General features: G+C 33.3%; 1 protein-coding gene across 1 annotated transcript in view; it reads right to left on the bottom strand.

Moving 5' to 3' along the window:
• Positions 1-3755: 3755 nt before the first annotated feature.
• The window catches only part of LOC108912612 (UDP-glucuronosyltransferase 2B15), a 16780-nt gene continuing 10557 nt past the window's right edge, over positions 3756-9978 (bottom strand). Inside the window, exons 4-5 of the mRNA XM_023456335.1 lie at positions 6896-7115; positions 3756-4100 (exon numbers count right to left, since the gene is read on the bottom strand). Of these exons, the coding sequence (XP_023312103.1) occupies positions 3803-4100; positions 6896-7115 (518 nt within the window). The 3' untranslated portion in view covers positions 3756-3802. The remainder of the gene's footprint in view (positions 4101-6895; positions 7116-9978) is intronic.

Here is a 9978-nt window from a genome sequence, read left to right as displayed (position 1 = left end):
TTTTTTAAGCTTTTGAAGAAGAAACTACATGGAATTTTAAAAATTATATCTGCTTTTATAATAAAGGAATGGTAATTCTAAGATTGTTTAAGCTTATTAACTAAAAATTATTGCCTACTTAATAAAAAAATTATTATTGTCCTCGATAATCTATTAATGATTAATAAAATCTTTACTCTCTTTCCTTATAAGACTGTATGTACACAAATTGGAGCCGTTCCTGAACAATCGGGCGCGAGGCCTGTTAAAATATCGCCCAGCGTGTTATTAAACAACACACCTTGAAGCGTTGGCCGCTAGAGCTAGAGCAGCGCTTGCCGGGGTTCCGTTTCGTGACTCACGCTGGGCGATATTTTTTGTACAAAATCCCGTCCTTAACAAATTAGTGAAATATGACTTTAGATACTTTAAATTGTAGGTAATTTAATTACCTACATAAAATTATTAATTTTCCGATAGGTCGTCTAGATTTTCATGATCAGTAAAAAAATACACATAAATTTGTAAATTGCCAACTTAGCGTCACTTCTTTCGAGTTACTTATTTGATATCATTCTACATAATATGTACCCTTCCCCGTCATAAAGTACAATAAAATGTCTACTAATAATTTTTTCACTTTCAAACTCTAATTCGACCGGAGCAGTTACCAACAGTACCGTAACGACATTGATTTGGGAATGGGTGCTCATAGGTTATCATTACACTTTAATTACGATACGTGGGAACTTAGAAATGTACGATTAGAGAATAGATTTGCCATTCTCTTGCTCACGTAGCGTTTAATTCATGGGTTAGTTGTACAGGGTGTGTCACTCTCACTCAACGGATCACTTAATTTAAAGAAAACGCCAGAATTTCTTAAGGAAGGTTTTTAATAACAATGTATAAAATTCAAACAAACAAAACAACTATAAGACAACGGATTCAAATAATATAAATTATATTTTCCACGCGAGAATGTGATTTACAAGATTCAGGGAATCGTGGATAGATGACGGGAACACTCATTTCATATTAATAATTACATGACAAAATAGAATTTATGAGTAACCCTATTCTTTATACCTTTCGTCGCGACCTTGTTTAGTAGTACGAGGATGGGCTAGTAGATTTTATGCTACTCTTTTTTTCTAGAGCTGGAAAGAGACCACCTAAAAAGCCAGCCATATAGGTCTATACTGTTTAACAACTCTTATTAGATACTACCTTGGAATTCCTATGCCTTTTATTTATGGGTTTCGCGAATAAAATAATTATCAAATATTGGTTTTTCCTTTATCATGGGCTAAGTCAACGTCTGGTGGACGGCAACAGATGCCCACCCATGGCAATAACGTTTTTAAGTTAACTTGTTCAAAATGCTTTCGGATTTCATGGTTACTTGTTTTGATTACCAGCTATATTTTGTAAATTTGTAACTTTTAGTGGATTCTCTTAATGACATTGTTAAAATATACTTGAAACACCTTATTTGTCAGTATTTGTTGCCTAAAAGAGGTTAATATCTATTACCGTATTATTAGGTCCCAAACCGTTCCAAAAACTGGTCAATAAATTATAACGTGTTTTGGATTTTGTTACAAGTGTAACCTGAGTGGTTATTTATTTATTTATCTATCTATATATCTCTACGATCAGTATCGTAACGACGTTAAATTCCAAAAGAGTTTACTATTAACTTCTCGAAAGGGAGTTCATCATTATCATTACACTCTAATTGGTACGTGGCAACATAGAACATAATCTAGTTGTTGGTTGTACAGGGTATTATACCCTCAATCGATAGGGCACCTAATTTATAAAGAACCAAAAGAAACACCAGAACTTTCAAGGAAGATTTTTAATAACATAAAGCAAAAATAACAATAGTAATTGAATAATTTACTGGCGACAAAGTAAACCGAAGTTCAGGATAACACGGATACAGAGCAAAATTTGGAAACATGGTATTAGGCACTACTAAATTAACTCGGAGGTTCTAAAGTTAAGTAGACTGCCCAGTGTGGAACCCAAAGAGAAACTAACTTTCTTTTGAAGATCTCCCCAAATTTCCACCTCCCTTCGACCCCGCCTGACTTGCTAATTTAGACCCTGTCGGTTTGGCAGAATGTCGGGTCTCTGTGACTAAACTGAATTTACAAGTAACCCTACGCCTTCCTCTCGTGGCTCCGTATAAACAACACGTGGGCGGATTAGTCAGCCTCGTTTAATCTATTTATTTATATCTTGGATAATCCGCATAAAAATCAGCTATTTGATGTATTATCTTTTTCCCTACAACATTATAACAATTTATTATTATCTTGGAACTCTGCCTTTTCGAACGTGCTTCGTGCGCTATTATAAATAATTGGTTTTTCCTTTTGCCATGGGCTAAGTCGACCGCATGGCCACAACGATTTAAGTTCAAAATCGTTTCTAATTTATTAGTTTCCGCTACAAAAAACTTTGCTCTTAATGGATACCCGGCTGTCAGTGGTTGTTTCATAGAAGAGGCTAGTAGAACTATTGGGTCCAAATCGTTCTGAAAACTGCCCCACAAATTACGCGCGTTTGGCTTTTGTTACACAAGTTTTGCTTTGTTTGAAAATTTACAAAAATCTACAATTAGTTGGTAAGTAATAATTTGTCTTCATTTCAACTGGGAAAAATGTTACGTTGTAAATGCTAAATTTTCACACAATTCATGCCTTCGGCATTTGAGCTGCAAGTGTGTGAATTTGTGACAGCTTTTTCATGCAGTGGGTACAGTTTAGCAAATGGGATCCTAATAAATAAATAAAAATCAGCTACATTAAAACTTTATAACTTATTCCATCTTCATATTGTGCAAAACCATACTTATCGTATCAACTTCGACGTCACCTGTTATATGGGTGTTGTATAGTAATGAAAACGTAATATTGACAGTTGGTAGAAGGAAGCATAAAAAGATGCGCTTAGGTGGGGATTTCTGAAAGGAAGCCTAGATAGTGGAAGTGAGAACAGCGCGGAGTGAAAAGTAAGACGATCGGTGCACGGTGAAAATATAGGAGTAGTGAAAAATTAAGTGTTTAGCCGGTATTAATTAGCAGGTAATATTCTTTAAGTACTTTGTTGTTAATTGTTCTATGTAATCTTATTATTGTGATGGTTATAGTGACAGAATCATGTGGTCAGGTAATAATTATGAAAAACAAATATTTTATAGTTGAATTTTATACAGAACGGTTGTATTATCTTTTATAGAAAACAGGTGGAGGAATTACGAAGCAGTCTAGAGAAGGTCCGAGGAAGTTTGACGAAGTATAGAGAAGTTTTTGTACAGAATTCAGGGAGCGGTTTACCCCTCGGGCATCAGTCTCTTCCCTATAATTTTATGAATTTTGTTTCTATTTTGTTTTCTCCCTCTTAAACATTGATGATTTGACAATACTCACATAGTTATTTGTAAAACATTGTTACTTTTAATATTGAAGAATAGGAATGTATGGAGCAGCTTAAAAATGATTTATATTAAATGGCCATTATATATGTGTTTCTTTTCACGATATCTATTGTAAATACTTAGAAGTTATCTCATACAAGTTCCGTAAACTACTAGAATACAGGATGATATCAGTGACGTCACTAAGTAATCAATATTAAACCTGCTTTAATAATGGAGTTTAGGTCGCCTATTCACTAACAGATGTCATTCAATAGACATTGCGTTTAGCTATTTTTATTATTACTTTAAAACAACACACTAATAATTACTAAATAGTAAAAAAACAATTGTACTAAATTTATTCATGTGTTAAAATATATTTTTTTATAACTAGCTTCTTTTCTTTTTCTTGTTCACCATTTGGGATGTCCTTTCTCCGCTCAATAAATGCATGACTGAAACAAGCAGTTTCCTAAATATTATCATGATCGATACTATCACAACGATGAAGACTAACACTACATCTAGGAGGAGATTCTGGAACCTATACAGGCTCATGCCCTTGTTTTGAAGATGCTTCGATCCGTTGTACCTCATAACGAATTCTGCCCAGTAGATGGCTGTATCTATTGGCTTCATGGGTTGATCCCTTAGGAGAACTGATTTCTTTTTTATTTTTTCACTGTAACTATAAAATTATTGTTAGTATGAATTAATTTTCAGTTGCAGTTGTAAAAGATTGTACTTATTACTAATTTTGAATTACGAAATTAAGTTTAGCAGCAGTAACAATAAAAATTTAAAATCGAAAAGTAAAATAGATAAAGTTATACACAAACAAATACAGAATACAAACAAATATGTACAAAATAAACTTTGCCAAATTTCTATAGCCAAAAAAATTGAAAAATAAATTTCAGTAGGTAGTATGAACATGTACAGCGTATTAAGAAATGATTGGGTTACCCATCAGTCTTCCTTGGTTTAAAATAAACAGATTTAACTTAAGTTGAAAAAGTTAAAGTATGTCTCAACTTTTATTTACATCATTTTTTTTTGTTGACAAAAATTTGAGAAAAACGTGCTCAGGGAGATGATGTTTGTTGTTTTTTTTTCCTTTTATTAGACTATAATAGACCTAAATGTTTAGTTCTTCTTAACTGATAATGTAGTAACAAATTCACATCACTTTTCTCTCAAATAATGCTGTAAATAAAATGAGTCATAAAACACATGCATATTCTTAAAAGCCTTAGCAACAAAGAAAAAAAGACTGTCTCCAATACATTTAGCGGCCTCTATGTTTTATGTAAAAAAATAAAATTAAAAATAAAAGAAACTTTTCCAGAAACTGTACAAGATTGGCGGATCATCAAATAGTACTGGACAAGAATACTGCCGTATCTGGACTGTCTTCAAAACTTGCAAAGGTATTTTAGAAAAATTTATTTTGTTTTTTATTAACATTTTACCCCCTTAATTTTTTTATTTTTTGAGTTAAAGAAAAATATTTAAAATAAAAGTTGTAGATAATCTTTCTATGAGTTTAATGAGTTTATGAAAATATAAATTATACAGGGAGTTCCAAAGATGCGAACCAAACTTATGGTTTTCTTAAATGGAACACCCTGTATATTATTCGATTTTCGAAATCCCTGTTTCTTCCTGATTCCAACATTGTATATATTAAAAAAGTTAAAGGGGATAAAATGTTATATGAATAACCCTGTGCAGTGATTATGTTTATGTAAACTTTGAAAATGTTGAAGTCTGGAAAGCTAAGTCAATATTGAAGGATTTATGCTTCCAAAGATATTTTAAATGCCGATAAATTGGCTTTTTTCCGTACACTTCATACTACAAAGAACTCAGGATATTATTGTACTTAAACATGGAAGGATATAAGGAAAAGCCGTCAATTATTATTAGTAAAAGTTAAGAAACCTATATATTTTAAAGGAACGTATGTGGATAAATTGGATCTCCAACAAAGAAACATCGAAAGAAGCTTTGCAAGAAACTTTGGATGTTATATCAATATTATGACGGTAAATCAAATATAAACGGAATTTTTGTTCCTGATTTTTGTTCTTCGACTGGTAGGTCTGAGCTCGCGCTTCTAGTATACTTGAGTGGGGTCATTAGAAGTGCGGAAAGCCGGCCATACTACACTCCCAAAAAATTCGTCAGTAACGCTCACAACAGGTACATATTTCCACTGCACAAAGCATAATTATAAAATTTCTTGCTCGTGAGTTCAAGCGACGGAAATTTTAGGGAGATTGACTGCATAGTTCGGGGACCACAAACATTGTCAAGGAAGGACGAGAACGAGTGGAAAATCAGGAACGCGATCGCCGCCCTCGGATCAGTTTTGCAAACGAAAACTTTAGGGCGGTTCGAGATATTCTTGAAGACGATCGATGGGAGAGAGCATCTGAAATAGCAGAATAAGTCATGGGAGCTGTAAAGCGTTCATCACAAACGACATATAGTTCCGTAAAGTATGTGTCAGATGGGTCCCTCACATTTTGACCATAGATCAGAAGTTAAGACGTTTGGAGGTCTGTTACAGGCTTACAACAAGGTTTGCAAAAGAAGGTGATGAGTCGGATCGTCACCTGTGATGAAACGTGGATCCAATACTACACTCCCGAGTCGAAACAAGCCAGTATGGAGTGGCGGAGGAAAAGGCATGCAGCCCCAGTGAAAGCCAAGACTCGACTGTCAGCTGGCAAGGTTCTTTCAACCGTTTTTTTCTGGCGAAGCTTTCTGCTCGTTGATTGTTTGCATGAGCTACTTACTATTGCGAGTTGTTGAATGAGGTGATGGCTGGATATCGCCGCAAATAGCAGACCAACCGATTCGAGAGGTCATACTCCTCCACGAGGGCTCATATTGCAGCTCTAACGGTCTCAAAACTAGAAGAAATGCACTGACTCAACTTGATGATCCTCCCTACATTAAAGAAGCTCTAGGAGGGCAAGGATTTGAAGATGACGAGTATGTGGAGGGATTCGTGCGCGATTGGCTACTGACGCAACCAGATTCATTCTACGATGCTGCTATAAAAAACCTTCTCGCTGGGAAAAATTTACTTCTAAGGCAGGACTGTGTAGAAAAATAAATTATATTTGTCTTTTATTTTTCAATAAATAATTAAAAAAATAGAAAATCCAGTTTATATTTTGATGTACTCTCGTATTAAAAAACTAGGATAACAAGATGAGGGGTGAAGGGAGAACAAGATGTAGTATGCTTTATTTGAATATTAATATATGAAATAAAATGGAACTTGGTTTTTTATTATTTCTCCTATATTCCAGACATTTTAGGATTCTCTCTTGGAGTCCGTTATTACGTTGTTATACTCTAATATGTAGTAGTTAATTTTTTGACTATGGACTTTTGGTGTTTTCTTATTGATGTTTGACTGTTTTAGTAAGTCTTCAGCATATTATACAAATCATAATAAATATTTACCTGCTGTCATTAATTATTTTACTTATGGCGTCGAAGAGGTTGTCCTCGTTCAATTCACTTATCAACAATTTAATTGCTATTCCTTCATGCACTGAATGGGCTACATTACTGTTTTGTTCTCCAAACAATGGTACTCCTATCATAGGGGTGGCGTGGTAAATAGCTTCTATTTTGCTCATCAAACCACCATGTGTTATAAAAACTTTAACATTGGGATGTGCTACAATTAAAGTAAATTGTTATGTAAAATATTTTTTCTATATCTAGTTCTGAAACTGAATGGTGTTATTTGAGCACCTGTTATTATATTGATAATCAATGTACACCCTGATATTTGATTGTAACAAAAATAATGGTTGGTTGTTGCCATGATCATAATAAGTACAAAATAGAAAAACTTAACACAACAATTACATACATGAAAGAACCCGTGTAAAAATAGATTAAAGTATGAGATATCTGAAGCACTCTTCATACATGTTTGCATAGAGTTATAATAAAATTTTTAATATATGCAACGAAGTCGAAAATCTTTAAAAGAAGGAAATCCTAAAAGGAACAAGAGTTTCAATTAAAGAAGATTTAACTTCCATCAGTAACGTCGCCATATTGAAGAAAGTAATTACAAGATAATAATAGTGGTAAAACGGATAATGCAATAAAAATTATATTCTGTTTAAACCAAATGCATTAACAGTAATTTAATATGTGATGGCACTACCTTTTATACCGTCTACTTGACCTATTCATTTAACTCTTTTTCCAATGTTTTTTTTTTGTTATACTTGTATTTACTTTTGTATATTCTATAAAAACTGATATTTCTATGTTCTTTTCTAAGGTATTTTACCCTTGTAAGCATGTTTATTTCCCATTTTATTCATTCTCCTTAATTCGTTATAATTTATAGATATTCCAGGTAGGTATGGTTCTTTTATTTACGAAAGAGTATTGAGCATTTTTGTATCAACTTCCAAAAATTAAATACAAACTTCTTATTGATCCTCTTGAAGAGTCCATTTCATTATGTATGCAGCATGAAGCAGCGGCATATGCCTGGTTGTCATTTAAGGAATGTTCTATGAAAGTATCAAATATTTCATATTGTGCATTCTTTTCTTCGAACTATCGTCTTGTAAAAGTCCTAAATACTGAAATGAAGCTAGACTTTATATTTTCCTTTGTTAAATTACGCGTAATGTTTTAGGAATTTCACCTGTACCTCCAATAACTATGACGATAGTCATCACCCTCTCCATATCTCACATTGTTTTAATTCCATTAGGTATGCATTTTATCTTATCTGGCTTGTTTATTGTTGTGAAGTCTGGTCTCGGAGACATATTATTTTATCTGTAATGATGATGCGGTAGTAAAATCTATATGTGTTTGTGGTCTGAACAGATAAATAGTCTATATTTAACGTGCTGTATCATTGCATCCTTAATTAATTAATGTAATGTAGTATTGCAATTATGGATCCCTTCATTTCTGCTAAAATATTTTCCCAATGAAGCTATGCTAATGTTAGGAGTGCTGTCTGTAAGAATGCGGCTCTGTTCGCCGCATCCATTAATATATAGACTGTTTATGTTAATGTCAAGTAGTGTAGAGACTAGAAAGAGTTAGTTACGAATAAGGGATTTTTGAATAGGGACTCACTGGTTGAGTTGCTTGACGATTGGTCGAGTGTTGTATGTTCAATCTGAATACATCCTATTTTTGAAGTAATTGTTTCGACTTTTAATTCTTAATTATCTCTAACACTAAAGACGTTTTGGTGTCCAGGTGTGCAAGAAATATTGGAGAATTTTCTATGTAGAGGTTTAGATTTCTGTGCGGCTATTTTCTCTCGCTCTGTCAGCATTGCTGTTGACGGTATTGATTGTTTGCTAGGTTTAAAGGTATCAATTTTTTATCACTCTCAATTGCTGCACGATGTAATGTACTATTTTCTGCATTTTTCAAAAGTACTAGCTTAATCTGAATGCTGTGTTGGGTTTCCATATTTTGTATACCTCTGTCACCTCTGGATCTAGGGAGGTGACGTCTTTCTATAGAGCTCCTTGACTGGTGTTAAGATATTTTGTGCACATCGTTTTTATCATTCTTTTCAAATATTGTGGGTTTTTATTCCATTTTATCGTTCCAAATGTATATGTATAAATTGATAACGCGTAGGTATTAATTGCTTGGATTTTGATTTATCCGGCAAATATACGCCTTAGGTACGCTCTTCAAGTATATCTGGAATTATTTTCTAATTTCTTGCAATAATTGTGGTTAGTTGCAAATATTCGTACGCGGCTATAATCGCAATGTGTATGACGCCAGTTTTAAACTTCAGCTACCAAGGATGGGGAACATTGTCAAAAGTCTTCCGACAAACGAAATAAGCTACGAATTTTTAAAAAACTCTATTATAGAGTCTATGGTAGTTAGTGTCCGAGTTCCCCATACTCATTTGTTACATACATTTTCTTCTTCTGTTGCGACGCTAGAGGTGAGTAATTTATACATGTGTATAGGCATTTTATAGGTCCATATTTTCTGAAATTTGAGTTGTGTTTTTAGAAGACAAAATGTAGTCTCACTTGCTAGAAGAGTGGGTATAATCTTTCCTTATGCAATAAGTTTATTAAAGAGTGCAGCTACTACCTTTTGTGTTGATAACAAATATTTAATATAAATTATGTAGATGCTAATTTCCCCAGGACTCTTCCAATTGCTGCATCTCATGTACGGTATTCTGTCATCTTTTTATTTCATCTGTTATCCATTTGCCTTTTACATTATGCTCACTATGATCTGACCATGTATTTCCCCAAAACGAAGTGAGTTTTGTTTCCTTTTTTCTTTTTCTGTCTACTTTGGTGCTCCATCTTCGGTGAAATAATTTCTGACTCTAGGGTCTAATATTTCTTACCTTAATGTGTTCTCAGAATTCTAGTAGAAATTTGATTGTATTACATATTGTCAAAAAAGTCTTCCTGCGTCCTCTCTGATTTTTTCCATTCATTTGAATTTTACTATTATTGTTATAAATAATATAATAAATAGTAATAGTGATAGTAGTAGTAGTA

This window comes from Anoplophora glabripennis, unplaced genomic scaffold (assembly GCF_000390285.2).
Source record: "Anoplophora glabripennis isolate ALB-LARVAE unplaced genomic scaffold, Agla_2.0 scaffold989, whole genome shotgun sequence".
Classification (NCBI taxonomy): Eukaryota; Metazoa; Arthropoda; class Insecta; order Coleoptera; family Cerambycidae; genus Anoplophora; species Anoplophora glabripennis.
Note: the sequence above shows the minus strand (reverse complement) of the source record. Positions and strands in the feature narration are given on the sequence as shown.